We start from the raw sequence: 18,699 nt of genomic DNA, 5'->3' as shown, positions 1-18,699 counted from the left end.
GTAACTGTTCACACCAAGGTTAAAGTACTGTGATACATATCAGGCCTTATGTGAAAGCATGCTGTCAGTACAAAAACAATGCTGCTGTTTCCCCTTCGGATCAGTCTGTCCTGCAGCACTGAGAGCGTCTAAGTGGGGCGAGATACTTTCAGTCTTTACATGATGCTTTCTGTTCACACAACACACAACACACCTGCAGTCGTAGTTCCTCAGTGTTTTACACTGTGTGTGTTTGTGTGTGTTTTACACTGTGTGCGTGTGTTTTACACTGTGTGTGTGTGTTTTACACTGTGTGTGTGTGTTTTACACTGTGTGTGTTTGTGTGTGTTTTACACTGTGTGTGTTTGTGCGTGTGTGTGTTTTACACTGTGTGTGTGTGTTTTACACTGTGTGTGTGTGTTTTACACTGTGTGTGTTTGTGTGTGTTTTACACTGTGTGCGTGTGTTTTACACTGTGTGTGTGTGTTTTACACTGTGTGTGTTTGTGTGTGTGTGTGTTTTACACTGTGTGTGTTTGTGTGTGTGTGTGTGTTTTACACTGTGTGTGTTTTACACTGTGTGTGTGTGTTTTACACTGTGTGTGTTTTACACTGTGTGTGTTTGTGTGTGTGTGTGTGTTTTACACTGTGTGTGTGTTTTACACTGTGTGTGTTTGTGTGTGTGTGTGTGTTTTACACTGTGTGTGTTTGTGTGTGTGTGTGTGTTTTACACTGTGTGTGTGTGTGTTTTACACTGTGTGTGTGTGTGTGTGTGTGTGTTTTACACTGTGTGTGTTTGTGCGTGGGTTTTACACTGTGTGTGTGTGTGTGTGTGTGTGTGTGTGTGTGCGTGTGTTTTACACTGTGTGTGTGCGTGTGTGTGTGTGTGTGCGTGTGTTTTACACTGTGTGTGTGTGTGTGTGTGTGTGTGTGCGTGTGTTTTACACTGTGCGTGTGTTTTACACTGTGTGTGTGTGTGTTTTACACTGTGTGTGTGTGTGTGTGTGTGTGTGCGTGTGTTTTACACTGTGCGTGTGTTTTACACTGTGTGTGTGTGTGTGTGTGTTTGTGTGTTACAGTGATTTCTTCTCCTTCGTCAGACCCACTGGTGCTCTGAGGGCCTCGCAGCTCTCTTCAAGTCTTAGATTGATGTTTATCATAAACGTAAACATTAGAGATAACAGCAGCGGCGAGGTGCCAGGGCGTTAAATCACTCTCCGAGGACGCTAATAGCACCTACACGATAAAAGAGATCGCACATTTTGTCTCGCTGGTTTTTGTTGAGTATTTATATGATGGTGTGTTGGGTTCAGTGTAATTAATGTGAGTAATATTCCAAGAAAACAGCTCATTTTTTCAGTGTCCCTGAAATGTTTTATATCAAAGTGGACGTGCTGCAGACTGGAGCCACTACAGTTGTTGCAGTGAACAGAGGGGAGCACGTTTTTTAAATGCAGTTTTTGGACAGCGGTCATACTTTGTGACATGTGTGCGTTCTGGTCAGAGTGGGAAATCTGACAGGAAGCTCGAAAGACTCTGGGAATCTTTCAGAGGAAACAGAAAAAAAGATGCTTTCACTATCCAAATGCAGAGGTTTGTTTTACACAGACATGTTGAATGAAGTCATTACTATCAGCTCATGTTCACTGTAATCACGCATGAATGCAACATCAGCAGTGTCGTTAATAAAGATAAACTGGTGACCTTATACACTGTCATTATAGTCTCCTCCCTGTTAGCAATAGCATTCACGTGTTAGCACAGGTAGTATGTAAACAAAGCAGACAGTTTATCTCTAACATCAGTAACAGGCTTGGTATCAGATATGATTCATGTTCTTTGTAGTGTGACTGAAGTCTTTGGACTGCACTGTCACTGTAGAGCCACCGTGATGACACTGGTGGGGCATCCATGGATCAGAGCCCAGGGTTTGTTTCCTGTTCAGTGTCGGGCTGCAGTAGTTTGTGTGCAAATCTCTGCTGCAACATGTGGTCACCGCTGTCCTGGAAACCACTGCAAGTGATGCAAAATTGTATTTACATGCTTTTAGGTGCTGGCTTTACAGCACCATCGTTACCCTCTGCCAGCATGCTGCTGTTTACAAAGGCCTACAGTGATAAGTCAACCAGCTGATGTGTCGTGTCGTATCCTCAGCCTCCTCGGCGTGCTCTCTGATCATCTGAATGCTGAGATTGCTGCAGGAACCATCTCATCCAAGCAGGATGCCATGGACTACATCACCTGGACCTACTTCTTCAGACGGCTGATGATGAATCCCAGGTTAGCCCAGCACACACACACACACACCTGTGCATAGTGTAGACACAGCCTGGTTATTGCTGTGATGTGTTGTTCAGCCAAACATCTGCTATGTAGACAGAGCCCACTCCAGAACATTCCAGCCTGTTGGTAATTGCACGCCTGTCATCCCACATTTACCACTGACGGAGGCCCAGCAGTGGCACTGTAACCCTGCAGGCCTGTGAGTCCAGATGATATCTGGATTCAAACTGGGATTTTGGGTCAGTGTTCACATTTCAGAGAGGCTTTGGAGCGTCGCTGCATTCATTTGTTGTCATCTGCTGCAAACTGTGGGCTGCGTCTGTGTGCGTCCCTCACTGCAGCCCTGCTGACTTCAGTTTCTCACTGAAAGATGAAGGAGTGGTTTGATCATCAATGTTATAAACAGCATTACAGTTACAAAGCAGCCTGCTGGGTTTCTAAATAGTGTTCATAGTAAATTATTATAGTTTTGTTTGCCTGACAGCTCCGTGTTGGCTGTATACAGACACTGGACTGGTAAATGAACTGGTTCTTGCATCGCGCTTTTCTACTCATCTGAGCACTCAAAGCACATTCACACAAGCACTTTTTCCTAAGTGCTCCCTAACTACATTCACGGCTGCCTCGCTGTGCCATCAGCAGCTTTGTGGCGCTGAGCCTGATGGCGTGGCTTTCAAACAGGCCCCGCCTCTGAAATGTGTTTGGTCACAAACACGCTCGGTGCTCATGTGTCTGTGCTGCTAACATGTGGAGCTGTGACAGTAACACGCCCATAAATGAGGCCATCCAATGTCTCCACGGCTGCTTCTACTCCTTCAGCTGTGATGTCACCTCCGTGTTAGTGCGCTATGAAAGGTTTGGTATGATAATCATAATGACATCATTTGTTACATGGTTTACATGCACGACTGTACAATGACGTCTTCCTCCACCTCAGACAGCGTTTGCATCACACAGTTCTGATGATCCGTGTTTATCTCGTTCTTAGTGCAAACAGAGAGTTTGTGAGGGAAGTGCTGCTGCCTCAGTGTTGCTGCTTTACACCAGACAAATAATAATAGTAGTAGGAGGAGGAGGAGGAGGAGGGCATGTGAATATTATCACAGTACAGCCTGATTTAAAACTGGATCCCTGTGAAACCGTAAGTGTTTAATAAAGTCAGAGGTGAGCAGAGCTGCCTTTCCACACGAGGAGTCACCCCATCACCCGTCAGAGAGGATGCAGGTGTAAGGCGCTCCACCTCAAAAGTCCGTCCACCTTTTATCTACAGTTCATCACCTGTCTGAAACAAACCGCTTTGGCTGCCCTCCTCTGCCCGTCCTCACATCCAGGACTCTGTGACTATCGTGGCATTCGCTCTCGCTGACATGACGACACCACAGGAACAAAACTGTTTCCCAAAGTAAGAGACTGAACTTGAGCCCAGAGCAGGACTGTAGACTGTAGGATTCATTATTAAACTGTAGGACTGTTGGTTGAGTGTGGAGTAAGTGCATATGAGAGCATGAGGGTGGGAATGGATGTTTGTGTCTGTGTGTGCCTGTATGTCTGTGTCTATATGTCAGGTTGGGTATCAGACGCCACCTCTCTGGGGACATCTCAGGCCCTCCAAGGTTTGGAGGCCTATCTCCACCCACCACCACTTCCCCTGCCAGTGGCGGACTCCCTCAGGTGTCAGTGCGTTGGTGGTTCTTTGTGTCTGGGGGTGGGCGTCCAGGTACACACCGGCTCACTCCTTGGCGGCCGCTTATCGGGGCCTGGAGCCTGGGGCTCGCTCGGGCCACTCCGGAGGTGGGGTGCCCCCGGCCTCTCGGCCTGGGGCTCGGTCACTCAGGCACAGCTGGCTGCCGGCGGAGCTCACGGGCGCGTCACTGCAACTCCCCCTGGCTTCTGCTCCGCGGCTGCTGAGTGAGCCCTCATCTGGGACTCTCCTCAGCTCTTACTGGGACAGTGGTGCGGCTGCCCCTCTGTTGGTCTTCCTTGGTCTCTTGTGTTCTGGGGGCCTCTGGATGTCTGGAGTTTTGATCTCCTCCATACCTGCTTCATGCCCTGGAGGACGGGGCTGTGGCTCCCCACACTCCCTAGCAGATCGTTACATGGAGAAACCTTTGGAATGCAAGCATGCTGACCCACACAGGTATGCACACAGGTGTACACACGGGTATTCACAGACGCGGACTACAGCTTTCTTGGCTGCTGCCTCAAAGCACATTGTGCGCTGTCTATCTTGCGTGCTGCACAATATCGTTTATTATTTAGTATCTACTGATATCTACTGCTAGCTAGTTTATTGTGATGGTGCCGTTTTTTTTATTATGTTGCTCTTTGTTGTTTGCTTTCTCTTGTTTTTTTTTCTCCATACAGGTGACCCAGGTGTTTTGTTTTTTTTGTTTTTTTTCTTTCTTCCCCCCCTTCTCACCGTCTCTTCTCCCATTTGGTTTTCTTTCTCTCCCTCTCTTTCTTTCATTCTTTCTCCCTGTCCTATCCCCCAGTCATGCCTGTCCCGTTGGTAGCAACTGAAAATAAAATAAATTCATAATTATAATAAAGGTCAATCAAATGGACCAATATGGCAAGGCCATGATGATCCACTTGGTAAAATAAATCCGCTTGGCATCTTTCTTGGCCTTAAGACAACAATTCTGATGGCTATAGATCCAAACGGGACACAAAAAAAACAAAAAAAAAACCTGTAGGACTGTTTTCTGCTTGTAGGCCTTTGATAATAACTGAGAAGAGTCAGTGACTCAGTTTGAGACGTGCACACATATCTGACATTGAAATCTTGTATTTTTTGTCAGTTTTCGAGGATTTTAAAACAAAAGCATCAATACGAGTTTATAAAAACTATCTTACAGTTACAATTCATCATTTCGTCTTATCAGCTTCAGAAAACATGAAACGTGGTTTGTAACTGACTATAGAGAACCAGATGGCACTAATTAGCACAACTGCCCGTCAGTAATGACCCTGTTTTCCAGTCTTACCACGATGTTGTTGATACACTCACACAGATTTTGTTGCCTCGGATCTTAAAATGTTTCCTTCAGCATGGAAAAAGCCACATGTGCTGTAGTTTCCCAGCAGTACAGGCACAAATATTGGCTTTGTGAGCTAATGGAAGTTGTCTTTGATTGTGCTTCTGCTGACGCTCAGGTGCTAACTGTTAGCATCTCTGAGCATGCTAATAACGCTGCAGCCTGAGAGTGGTTTTCCTGCAGGAGTTTGTCTCAGCTGTGTGCAGCCAGGAGAACAGCCAGCTTTGCTACTCTGTGTTTACTGGATGCTAATGCTGTTCCACCATCATCATGTCCTGCACACGCTAACATGGATGTTATTAGTGTTTACATGTTCCCAGCATTAGCCAGTTTGTTGAATCGCGACTCTGTAGAGCCCACACTACAGCGTGTGCCCTCACAGGCTGGTGTGTTTGCTGAGAACTGCTGCTGTCTTGCAGCTCATAGATCCTGACCTCCTGTACTGAAGGCTGTGCAGCTGACTGCGTCTGTACTCGCCGTCACAGAAAGACGTGCCAGCGTGTGCTAATACCTGCTGACAGCTTTGCAGGCGTCGTCTGTGATGTTGTAGCTGTTTACTGTCACCAGCTGACAGCGTCACACTCGGCCTGCCTTCCTGTGCTGTGATTGGTGGTTCAGCCAGCTGTGTAGAAGAGCAAGGTTACAGCATGTGAGATGATTGCAGCAGTCAGCGTGCTGATTGGCTGATCCTAATTCATTGTCATGGTGATGAGGCCAGTGCAAATGTGAGGCTTTCTTCTTTTAATATTTTTGGATGTATTCATGTTTTTAAACATTAAACATGGTGAAGTAGTTTGACAATAGTTTGAAAATTTGAAGCTAATATTTCACAGCAAGCGCTACATATCTCTGCACAGTGGGCCATAAGCTGCTCAGGCCTGTGATGGTTTCACACGTCAGCATGTTTGTGTGGAAGCGGAACCATCAAACAAGCTTCAAGGACGTCTTTCAGGTGTCTCAGGTGTTGCAGTTCAGTAGCTCTGACCCAGAGTCACAGAGGGTCTGGAGGCAGGAGAGCACCTTCACCTTCAGAGGAGACGTTGTGCTTTAGTGCTTAAACCAACGTGTTTCTAAATGTGCAGCTTTTATTTTGAAGGCAAAGGTTCTCCGTGCTGTGCTCTTGACAGTTGAACTGCTGAGTAGCTGGCGGCTGTTTGCTTCCTGTGTTAACGTCTGCTCCTACACCAGCAGTGATGTGGAGGTTTGGCCTGTTTTGCATGTACGCTCCTCCACCTGTGCTGCAGGTGGAGGAGCGTACATGATGTCACACCAATGGGAGACCACAGCAGTGTTCAGTGCATGTCCTACACATCAGCACCAAATATATTCATTATGCAAGTTAGTCTGGTTGGTATCAAATGAACATCAGTGATAACATGTGGAGCTGTTAACACAGATATCAATGATCATGCATCATTTATTGATTATAAAACAGCTGTTTCACCTCAGAGATGAGCTGAGGAGGGAATGACCCCTCAGTCCTGCTCTGAGCCCCGTGTGATTGTTTCCACTGTGTGCTCTCTGTTGTTCAGTTATTACAGCCTAGAGGACATCAGCCACGAGTCTATTAACAGGTATCTGTCCAACCTGGTGGAGAGAAGCCTGCGTGACCTCGAGGGCTCCTACTGCATTGAAATTAAAGAGGTGTGTGATGTTTTCAAGCATGTTCTCTGCACGGTGTCACAGATGTGTTCAAAGGTTTCCTTGCATCGCCTCCTCAGGACGATCAGTCGACGGAGCCTCTTACCTACGGTCGCATTGCCTCCTATTACTACCTGAAGCACCAGACCATCCGCACGTTCAAGGAGCGCCTCAGGGCGGAGCTACCCATACACGAGCTGCTCTCTGTGCTCACGGTGAGTTTCATCTGCAGCCAGGTCATCCCTGCACGCAGCTTTCACTGAAGAGTGACTCCTGGGTGACTGGATCGTCTCACGCTGTCATCTGTCTGTCTTTGTTTATGTTACTGCTGAAAAATAAGCTGTTAGTGTGATTCTGCTGTTTGAACAGAGCATCAGCTGTCTCCACCTGCCCAGGATTCACCTGCTCATTGAGAACAAACCACCACGTTATAAACCAGGTGAAGGCACAGGGTTATCTGCCAGTTCAACCATCAGCACAGCTGTGAGAAAACGTTCTAACTCTGTATGTAGACATACAAAGGTCTCAAGACTGAGACTGAGAGCTGCCATCAACTCTGGCAGAGGTAGAAGACAAAGATTTCAAAGACTGTAGAAACAAAACTAGTGAGAGATTTGTGTAAAGACCCCAGAACAGCTGCCATGACCCCAGGCAGGAGCTGCAGTCCCACAGCAGGACCTTCTTGTGTCCTCGTCTGGAGTTGGACCAAAGCATGCTGGGCTGAAGTGGCTGCCTTCTTCCCCAACAAGCTGCAGTATGCACTCGTGCTCTCAGGCCCAGGCATGCTGCTTCACCTGCACAGTAATGACCTGCACTCACACCTCCACATGGCCCCGCCCCATCTGATAAACATGCTCCACACAGACTGAACCTTCTTCTGTCTCAGGTTTGGCTCCTGCCGTCACAGGACACAAACACAGTCCTGTCTCATTGCGACTTTCGAAGGCTCTGCTTTGCTGCTGAGTCAGTGAAAAGTGAAATCTGACAGCTCATAAAACATGCAAGGCTGCAAACAAATCCTCGAGTTAGCAGAACGTTTGCAGCGCGGGATCACAGACCTCGCTGCACGTATGCAATAAGTTCGTGTTTGCCCCAGTCTGTACTCTGTTGTTTCTTCATTTATGTTTCTGTGCATCAGCTGCCTGATAATGTTCTCACTGTTCAGCATACAGCTGCTGGTTTTACAGATGTGATCAAATACAAACTGACGATCAAAACAAACCGATGCAGAAAATGTGAAAAGCTGTCAGCTTGTTTCCAGGCTCACACCAGTTACTGTTAAACACAGCGATCACAATAAGATCCACGCTGGAGCAAACCCGTCTTTTCCTTTTAACTGAACTCAAAGCCAACAGCCTGAGTTTGGACTCTGCCTGCAACATGACATTAGGACAAGCAGCCAACAAAGCCTCCTCTGCTGCTCTGTGACCTCCTGATGAAGCAGCATTAGCAGCGATTAGCCACCATGTGACATGTTGCTCTGCTTGAAACAGAAGTTCATGTTTGCTTCAGTCTGAGGGGAAATCACAGAAGCTGTCTCAGCATAGCCACGGAGCTGACCTGGAATCAGCCAATAAGAACTCAGTCCAGGCTTTACACGGACGTGTCCTCATAGCCTTTAGTTATGAATCAGACTGAGATCTGTAGAGGAGGTGTGTGTGTGTGTGTGTGTGTGTGTGTGTGTGTGTGTGTGTGTGTGTGTGTGTGTGCGTGCGTGCGTGTGTGCGTGTGTTCCTCCTGCATTACCTCTTTAAAGCTCCCTCCTCTGTCTGTGGAGCTCCGTGCTGCCTTCCTCCATCACACTGATATGCACACATGATGGCCCTCAAAGATAAATCATTTAGGAATCATTGTAGCTCCAGCCCCTCACCCCACCCTGCTCCAGCCGTAGCTTTAGAGATGCTAGCTTCAGCAGTGATGGATGGAGGCTAAACGGTCCAGGCTGGGAGGCTCTGGCAGATGCCTCCAGCGGAGCCTGCTGATGGGACTACATTAGCCAAAGTTGAACTGGAGTAAATTAGGGGAGAGCAGCCATGCGTGTCCATGCATCTGACTGTGCCTCAAGTACAAACCGTGCTGAACACACAGCCACAGATGCAACATGAACACTGATACCTTCCCAGCAGCCTCAGTATTTATTAGCATTTAGCACTTTGAAGAAATGTAGAGAGAATTTAGTGGAGAAAGAATCTGAACCGTGGTGCCAAATCTGGGTTTGTGTGCTGGGTGGAAAACACAAGTGTGGGCAGCTACATGCTTTTAGCACACATGCTCTGATTTAAACGGTGTGACCACAGCATGCTTTGCACTTCTTGTTTCACTTTTGATCTCCTTCAGGATGCAGAGGAGTATGCCGAGCTGCCCGTCAGACACAACGAGGACCAGCTGAACAGCCAGCTGGCTCAGCAGCTCCCCTTGCAGGTCAACCCCCACTCCTATGATAGCGCACACACCAAGACCCACCTGCTGCTGCAGGCCCACTTCAGCCACGCCCAGCTGCCTTGCAGCGACTACACCACCGACACCAAAACTGTGCTGGACAACGCCATCCGCATCTGTCAGGTAGCCGACACTCAGCAGCTGACACAGAGCTTCCTTCGTGTTTTTCACTTTAGCTGTTACTCTGTGTTCATGCAGTACTTGTAGAAAAAGGGGTTTTTGCTGTGCTCTAAATGATCTGTGCAGCACAGTTTGTGATTCCTCCTGCACCTCACGAGTACACCTGCTGTGCTCTCTGCACTAAACCACAGCCTGGTACTGAGGGCAGTAAGATAACTGTGTGTGTGATATACTCCTGTAGCTCTAACAGCTACACGGGCAGGTTAGCTGAAGTCTACAACACACTGAAATGAACTGCAGTGGTGAACCATGTCTGCTGTCACTGAACAGTCACTTGTTGCTCTGCAGTAGCTGCTGCAGGGAGGTTGTACTCAGACGTGTCTGTGGTGTATGTGACCGTCCACAGTCCTGATGGGCAAACACACGGCTGATCTTATATTTGGTACACACATCCATTCATTCATTTTCATCAGACGAGCTCATAAATATATGGATTTGATTATTATTATTTATTCTAGCAGTGACGACACATTATCAACTGTATCAATGTTTCTTTGGAATATACAAAGTTTACTTCTACAAATATGTAAAAGCACCGTGTCTGTCTGTGTGTAAGCAGGCTACAGGTGTTAGCACCCCTCTTACATCTTTATGTTGAAGAATGTGGAAGATTTCATTTAGTGTGGTAATAATCCCTTCCAGCTGATAAAAGCAGGAGTTGAGCTAACACAATGCTAACACAGTGCTAACACAGTGCTAACACAGTGCTAACACAGTGCTAACACAATGCTAACACAGTGCTAACACAGTGCTAACACAGTGCTAACACAATGCTAACACAATGCTAACACAATGCTAACACAGTGCTAACACAGTGCTAACACAATGCTAACACAGTGCTAACACAGTGCTAACACAGTGCTAACCCACACCTACAGCCAAATGGTGGTAGCTTATATTGGTGTTGAGTGATGTGCTGCACATGCACGGTGCTCACGTGTTGATGGGGGCTCAGTGCTGTAGATAATGTTTAGCATAAGGGGAATGTGAAATATTAGCATGTGATTTGTAGCCGATCCATCTCATCAATAACCCGACTGTCAGCAGTGTTGGGAAGGTTACTTTTAAAATGTATTCCATTACAGATTACATGCCCCAAAATGTATTCTGTAACGTTACTCAATGAGAGTAACGTATTCTGAATACTTTGGATTACTTAATATATTATCATGCTGTTTACAACTACGTGAATGTGATTTATTACTGTTACTGAAGGTCTGTGGCTCCGAACCATAGTAAAGGGACCTCTGGCTGATACGTCGGGCTCGTGTCGGGCTCATAGCTGAAAACTAGCTTTACTTTGTTGTCTGGGTCACTTTGCTAGCGAGAGACAGAGAGAGGCGTTGAAAGGCTGCTCCAACTGAACTTATTGTTTCAGAGGAAAACACGAACACGGTGTACAGTCGAGTCTTAACAGCTTACTTACAACTGGGCTCGTCAGGCTCTCTTCTTGGCTGCAGTGGTTATTATTATATTTACATGCTTCCAGCTCCCGTTTCTGCTCGGTGACAGCTCGTACTTTTCCTTTTTCTCCCTCCTCGCGCTCACAGACACATAACGTGTATGGCAGTCCATTCTCCCTGCAGCACGGACTACACTGCCCATCAGGCTACATGCTTTAGGGCGATGCCTGTAACACTCTGCCTATTAGCTTAGCACAACAACAACAACAAACAAAAAGGCGCTCTCTCACCCAGGAAACACACAGAGAGAGAGCATCCCCCTGTAACCATGGCAACCGTAACGCTGCCTTGAACAACAGAACGTAGCTGTCAAACAAAACCCAAACAGTCCTGACCCGCCACAGTATGAAACAGGAAAGTACCGCCGTGTAATCCATTTATTTCAACAAAGTAACTGTATTCTGAATACCACCTTTTTAAACAGTAACTGTAACGGATACAGTTACTCATATTTTGTATTTTAAATACGTAACGGCGGTGCATGTACTCCGTTACTCCCCAACACTGCCTGTCAGTCGTTAGCTGTGCGGCTGGACCCTCGCTGTGTGGCGTCTGCAGAGATCAGCTGACAGTCTTTAACATTAGAAACCTAATAGAGTCGGTAACGCTGACAACAATGAAGCCAGTGGTGTTTATTGAGCTCCTCAGTGCGTCTGTTTGGAGTGAAGTGGCGGCTGGAAGCCATTGTCCACAGCTCCGCTGGATGTTTGTGTGCATGTGCTTGTGATTTTCCACGGTGTGTTAGTGCAGCTCGTGGATGTGCTCACTGCTTTGCTGTCCTGACATTCTTCTCATCTCCAGCTCATTTATGAGGCTTTTTATTGTGTGAATGTATATTTTTATTGATGCTTATTGACACATAACGTGAATATGTCGAATGGAAAGACAGACTTGCATATTTATTTGTGAGTCTGAATGATCCACCCTCAGTTGAGTGGACGCTTCCCACAGTGGTCCACTCTGAGTGTGACACAGAGTCCTGTGAGCTGAAGCGTCTGCGTTATGTTAGGACAACAGAGTTGGGTGGAGGTGGGTCTGTGGGCTGCCATGGCTAACACCGTCCATTAATGCAGTGCATGTAACCTCATTACAAGCTGATACACTGAAGCGGACACGTGCTGTTAGCAGCACCCGAGTACCTCGCTGGTCTCCTCAGTGAAGCCAGACCTGGACCCAGGCTCCACGTGGACTCTGATCAGGCTCCTCTAACAGAGTGCTCACAGGGCCTCTGATCAGCTGGTGATGTTGGGTGAAGCCCTGCTCGGACTTTGGCCACAGTCTGCTATTAATGTGCTCGATCAATCATTTGAATCCCCTCTGTGAAGCCCACTCTGTGGACTTTGTACTCAAAGTGTGACTTTGCAAATGAAGATTAATAACGTTTGTGTTCAGCCACCTTAAAGCCAACCACAGAGTGAAGGGAGCTGCCGAAGACGTCAGGAGACGCGGCTGAGTGTGTTTAGATTCTGTTCCAGTGTCACACCAGCTGCAAGCCGAGACATTAAAACCATTGAAACATTTCAAACATGTCCTGTAGTCATTTGTTGTGTCACATAGCTCTGCTGGCTGATCCCAGACGGCTTCACGACTGTGTTTATGTGCCAGGAACTGTCTTCTGTGTTTGCTTCAGGCAATGCTGGATGTAGCTGCCAATGAAGGCTGGCTCGTCACAGCCATCAGCATCTGCAATCTTGTGCAAATGATCGTCCAGGGCCGCTGGCTGCACGACTCCTCCTTACTGACGCTCCCACACGTAGAACAGCAACACCTCGGCCTGTTCAGGTAAATCGTCGTTCTGCTCGCTGTGCAGCGTGTCCTGCTTCGGTATTTTGGGAACTAATCCTTCATCTCAAGTAAAAAAGCCTTTAATCATCCTAATGTGTGACTGTGAGTATAGTTAAGGATTCAGTGTTGTTTCACAGTTAGAAGCTGAGAGTGAAGATTAGGTCGAGTTTAGAGACAGAGTCAGAGAGGCCAGGCTTGGACCTGTGCAGGGACGGGGTAGTGGACATATTGGACAAAGGATGTTGAAGGTGGAGCTTGCAGGCAGGAGGGAAAGAGGAAGAGCACAGAGAAGCTCCGTGGACGGGGTGAAGGAGGATGCTGGGGATAGGGCGAGGCGGAGGGGGTGATGTACCTGTAGCCTGAAGCTGTTCCCACCTTCAGGTGTAAGTCTCAGTAACACTGTGCAGTCACTCAGGTACAAACACGAAGCCTGCATTTGGACACTTGTGTCCTTTTAATGGTAAGAGCCAACCTTGTCTCTGATGCCTCCTGTTTTAGGAACAGGGGAAACAGGAAGGGGCAGGGAGGTTTGAACGAGCCGATCGAAGGACTTCCTGAGCTGATCGCTGCCTGTAATGGAAATGAAAGCGTCTTCTCTGCTATGGTGGCCCGACAGCTTCATCCGAGTCAGACCGCTCAGGTAAGGCTGCAGAAATGATTCGTCTAAATGTGCAAATGAAAGCAGCCAGTCTGGATTTGCTGCAGAGATGATGGAACAATCTAAGCATGGCTGTGCCCCGCGTGGTCCATGCAGATCACACACAGCAGTGTCACAGCGATACGCCAGGATCCCCGATCACAGCTCCAGTTTAAGTGCTAATTGCAGCGGTAATGAGAGTGTCCGGGCACGGCAGCAGGCCCTGCAGCTTCACCCAATCGCCGTCTCTGCTGCCCCCACCCTCACCACGTTTACCCCCAGCTCCCCGCCGGCCTGCAGTGTGGCGGCCTCTCTAATTAAATAATTAGATGTGCAGCAGCGTTCCTGTCTGACTGTCTCAGGAAGAGTAATCCTCACATAAATAGCTTTTCCCCTCCGTGCCCCCCCAGTCAGACGGCTGCACAGCCTCCTAGCTCTGCTTTGTTTTCATCCCTCTGTCTGCGTTTGTCCTCTGCCTCCCTCCTGGCAGCTTCTTTGGGTTGAAGCAGGTGTCCTGCAAGCAGCTAACGAGGCCCGCCGCAGCCTCGGCGTCACAAGTCGCCATTTTATTTCTAAGCTTCGCTTTCACACGTCTGCAGCTTTGACTGGGCTCATGCTGCAAACAACAGGTGATTTCCTGTCCGCTAAAACATATATCAGTGTATATAACATCCAATCATTTCCACTGCTGGCTAACATGTGACTCCACTGTACAGCCTGTCAAGCTTCTTACCAGCTCTTCCAATGAGGTTCGAACACAGCTGTGTCACAATGAGTGTGTGTGATCGTGTGTCCGTTAGCTCTGATAAAGTGCTGCAGATTCAGGATGCCCTGTGTGTTACACAAACAGCTTGTGTTCATGGTAAATCCAACGTTCCTCAGGCGTGGTCGTTCCTGAGCCATCTCCCAGTGCTGGAAGTTGAGATGAGCATGAAGGGCTGGTGGGAGGAGAGCCAGGAGCAGACGGAGCGTCCCATCCCTGCAGCAGGAGCTAACCTCAGGAAGGAGAGCAGCTGGCTGGACGTCCACGCTGACCAGGAGTATGTTCTGCAGGTGTCACTGAGACGCCTCAATCTGGGACAGCAGAGGGTCAGTATCCACAATATTCTCTAACAGGCGGCTGCTCCCAGTTTGAACACAGTGGCTTATTTAGCAGCTGAGCAGACGCTGGCCCCAGAGGCTGCTGGGACGAGCTTTAGCTAATAGTTCATGTAGTGCTCAGTACAAGCCTGCAGAGAGCAGCAGACTCGGCCTGCACAGAGTGATGACAGTCTGACTTTCAACAGTCACATATTGAATGTGTAGCTCGTGAGTAATGAAGTGAAATGCATGTTGTCAGCCTCACCTGTCATCACGCTCACACCTCAGACGTTACAGCGGGGCTGGGCGGACCCCTCCGTCGAGGTTAGGAGACGTTAGGAGAAACCCAAAGTTTCCTCTCCGAGCTCTGACACCAGAAACCTGTCGTCTCAGCGTGTTCTGGAGGTTAATGCCACAAAACACAAGAACAATATAAAATCCAGTCAAGCATAGAAATATACCAGCACTGCTCAATGAGGCTGAAGAAACCAGACCACACAGTGACTCTGCTCTCCACACAGTCCAGGAAGTGAAGCATAGAGTCTTGTTCTGATTGGATGCTTTATAAATCAAACTGAATTAAACTGGTGGTGCATGCTAGACGTGAGGTCATGCAGTGTTTCCTACCTGCCACGTTAAGGCAGCCCTGTTTTAATAATAGCATCCAACATGTGAAACTCCCCAAACTTCAGAGTGTGCACAGATTTTGCTGTGAATGTCACGATGTGTGTTGTTCCAGAGGAGGCAGGACAGCAAGGCCCAAGCTCCCAGGTTCCCCAAGGCCAAGGATGAGGGCTGGTTCCTCGTGCTGGGGGAGGTGGATCGCAGGGAGCTGCTGGCTGTGAAACGGCTGGGATACGTGCGTAACCACACGGCCGTGTCCATGGCCTTCTACACCCCGGAGAGGACCGGAAAGTAAGTCTGGTCTCCCACACACTGAGCGCACTGGTCTGTAGGCAGAATGTGAAATACTGTGACATTTATGTAGCACGTTACGAGGCTGCAGGCTGTTGCACGGTGCCTGCAGGCTGTCGATGCGATGCAACAGTCATGCCGATCAGTCCTCGGGCGCAGCGTGGACTGTGGAGGGATTAGTGGTGGTAAAATGGAAATTACACTGTTGAGTGAGTCCAGCAGCTCACTGCTGATCGGCTCCTCTGTGCCAGATCACTGGCCTGCGCAGTGTCTCAGCTTCTCCTCATTATCTTTTTAAAAGTTTATGTAGAAGCAAAGAAATGAACGTGAACACAGTTTCCACTCTGTCGCTGTCTCAGGTGATTTTCAGGCCTGTTTTTCCTCCTCTCAGGTGTATTTACACGCTGTACCTGATGAGTGACAGCTACCTGGGTCTGGACCAGCAGTATGATGTTCACCTGAACGTAACGCCTGCCAGCATCGCTGCACAGGTCAACAGCGAGGTCTCACATTCGGATCTGTCCCTGGGCTGAGGAAGTACCTCTGTGTCACGTCGGCGACGTCTGTCAGTCACCGCTTTGCTGACCTCGGAAGTGACGTCGTTTCTTTCTCACGCACTGTGGCTGTGCTCACTGTGGTGCACCGGTGCCAAGGACCGCCTCATTCTCATTCATTTAACTTTTAATTGGCAACATCCAACAAGAGTCTGCTGCTGCGCCGTTCTTGATTGGCCGGATCTTTGTGTGTGGTGTCAGATATATAAGCATGGCGGCACACGTTCGAACAGCAGCTGTGTAGCTGTGAAATGTAGCTCTGTGCCTGAATTGTAGAGAACATCGTACAGATTATACCAAAGCACATCACCGAACACAAACAGGTTGCTGTCGTGTTTGGGAGGTCGTGGGCTGACAGTAACACAAAGCTGTGTTAAACGTGAGCACGCTGTGGAGCTTCAGCTCAACAACAGGATCATACATTTCCCTGACTCCGTGCCTGTGTGGATGTGGAAACGCAGTGTGACAAACCTTCTGTGGCCTCGTGTTGGAGCAGCAGCCAGTGTGGGTGAGAGATTTCTGTGAAGGGCAGAAAATGTGCAAATCGTTTTGGATCAGATGTGGAAACAGAAGTGTTTGTTTGGATGAAGTGCTTTGAGTTCAGGTGTGTGAACAAAGCTTCCTCCTCCCTCACCGCTGCATGCTTCAGAGGCCCTGAGCCTAACGCTGCTGTGTCTGTGGCCTTTGTGTGGATGTGTATGAACCCCGTGAGCAGCACTGTGCCGCCAATCATTAAAGAATTTACATTTGGTTTTGAATAAAGTGTTTTGTGTGGCTTCAAATTGTAATTGTACGTTTTTCATTTCATTCACTTGTTTATTTGGAGTTTTCGTTCTCAGTGATTGTTTACAGCTCAGTCATGTCTGATGTGCTGTGAACACCATGCATACACTGTGTAAAAGTCTATTTAGGTTCAGTCAGTGACACCACAGAAAAACATGAACTGACCTCGTGCTGGAATAAAACATGGAGGCTGCAGCAGTGTCGAGTGAAGCAGGTGACGGTGGGCGGGTCTGAGCCAAGACTGCAGACCAGGAGACATCCATACAGAGCACACTGTCCACACTGTCCACCGCAGAGCTGCTGGCAGCAGGAACCACGCTGGGTGAAAGATAAACATGAACATGCAGGTTCAAATGAGCTCGTGCTCTGTGCTCGGTTTCCTTTGTTAGGCCAAAAGTTTGAAGGCTTTTTCTTTTGGGTGTTTCACACTCAGTTATTGAAATAATATTTCACTGTAAATTCACGAAAAGCAAGTGAGCGTGTCAACATATAGAATATGCCCCTAATATGATCCTGATTCTAATCCTGGTTTAAATCCTCGGACCAGCTGAAGTAAGGAAAACATCATGTGTGGGGCGTCAACAGAGACCCAGCAGGAAGAAGCTCCAAACAGCTCCAAGTCACAACAGCCAGCGCCTCCAGGCAGGGGCGTGATTCCAGGGGCATAGGGGGGGTATGACCCCCCCCCAATAATCAGACCCAACCAATATACCCCCCCCCCCCCCCCCCCCCAATAAAATTATGTATTATCTTGCATAAATAGGGTGTTGATTTTCTTTACTTGTTTCTGGTATTACCAGCAAAACAGTTGCATGTTTAATCATCTGGGAATTGACCCAGATTTATTTATTTATTTAAATAAATAAATAAATTTATTTATTTATTTAAATAAATAAATAAATAAATTTATTTATTTATTTAAATAAATAAATCTGGGTCAGGACCCCCAATGTTCAGCTCAAAGTTACACGATGCCTGCAGGCGCTTTGTATTGGAAGCTAGACCCCACAGTAATACATAAAATAATGATTTTAAAAAGTTTCCGGTATTTGAAGCTGTTAAAATTGAAACGTGTTGCCTGTCAAACAGACGCTTTCTATAAAAACAAGCGGTCTAAAGCAGCCTCGCTTTACGCTCCGCTCAAGCAAAACATTTATGAGGTTGTGTGGTGGGAACTTTGCCCGAGGCCGTGGAGCCTTTTCAGCCCAGAGGAGCACAGAACCACGAGGTTCCGCACAGAACCACGAGGTTCCACACAGACCGACTGCGGGACATGACGGCCGTCAGCTTTGTGCCTCGGGTCTCCGGGTTAGCAGTGATCCCTGTGAGGGCCGCCGATGACGATGAAATGTACCAATAAAGTGCGTCATCTTTACACGTAACAGATAAATAAATTCCACGTGGGGATTCCGCGCACACATGTCGGTGCTGCTGCGGATTTGTCAGGTGATTTAAACACTAACGCTCGCCGTGGCCCGGTGTGGACCTGCACTGTAGTGACTGCTCTGTGTTCTAGTAGCTCTCGTTTAGCATTAAGGTTTGATAACATGCACATTCCTGGATCATGTGACGCACAGTTTGCGCTCAGTGGTGCGTTCCCGGCAGAGAATCCACGCCACTCTTAACAGAGTCTGTAAATGAAAGCAGCCGTAAAAACGGGGCGCTTCCACCGGATTACGTGTCAGCTCCCACGGTGAAAAGAGCCACTTTGGCCACGCAGAAAACTGACTTTACCATCAGCCCAGCTCGCTGAGACATTAATCTCGCCTCGCAGTCCACGCCTCTGATCTTTTCACAATGCTCTGCGTGTTTCTGTCCCGGCTGGCAATCACATGGAGTATTTTCGCTCATCATATTTTCCACACACGCAGTTTAATTACCAGCAAGTTTGGAGCAGAAGCGAAGGTTAAACCAGCGTCAACA

The 18,699-nt window shown here is 47.9% G+C and overlaps 1 protein-coding gene and 2 long non-coding RNA genes across 3 annotated transcripts in view; 2 read left to right on the top strand and 1 right to left on the bottom strand.

The window, feature by feature from the left end:
• Positions 1-16,781, top strand: part of ascc3 (activating signal cointegrator 1 complex subunit 3) — a 52,739-nt gene extending 35,958 nt beyond the window's left edge. The window contains exons 23-31 of the mRNA XM_040008488.1: positions 2,133-2,258; positions 6,832-6,943; positions 7,021-7,155; positions 9,278-9,502; positions 12,653-12,804; positions 13,306-13,447; positions 14,327-14,533; positions 15,264-15,439; positions 15,831-16,781. Of these exons, the coding sequence (XP_039864422.1) occupies positions 2,133-2,258; positions 6,832-6,943; positions 7,021-7,155; positions 9,278-9,502; positions 12,653-12,804; positions 13,306-13,447; positions 14,327-14,533; positions 15,264-15,439; positions 15,831-15,972 (1,417 nt within the window). The 3' untranslated portion in view covers positions 15,973-16,781. The remainder of the gene's footprint in view (positions 1-2,132; positions 2,259-6,831; positions 6,944-7,020; positions 7,156-9,277; positions 9,503-12,652; positions 12,805-13,305; positions 13,448-14,326; positions 14,534-15,263; positions 15,440-15,830) is intronic.
• LOC120719366 lies at positions 1,239-6,549 on the bottom strand. The gene is made up of 2 exons (XR_005692670.1): positions 4,952-6,549; positions 1,239-3,721 (listed from the first exon to the last, which is right to left on the bottom strand). It is a non-coding gene; the product is annotated as an uncharacterized LOC120719366 (long non-coding RNA).
• Positions 6,393-6,831, top strand: LOC120719367. Its single transcript, XR_005692671.1, has 2 exons — positions 6,393-6,494; positions 6,544-6,831. It is a non-coding gene; the product is annotated as an uncharacterized LOC120719367 (long non-coding RNA).
• Positions 16,782-18,699: the final 1,918 nt, after the last annotated feature.

The sequence above is a fragment of the Simochromis diagramma genome, unplaced genomic scaffold (assembly GCF_900408965.1).
Source record: "Simochromis diagramma unplaced genomic scaffold, fSimDia1.1 OVJJ01000313.1, whole genome shotgun sequence".
Lineage (NCBI taxonomy): Eukaryota > Metazoa > Chordata > Actinopteri > Cichliformes > Cichlidae > Simochromis > Simochromis diagramma.
The sequence above is the reverse complement of the archived record's forward strand: the minus strand, read 5'-3'. Positions and strand labels throughout refer to the sequence as shown.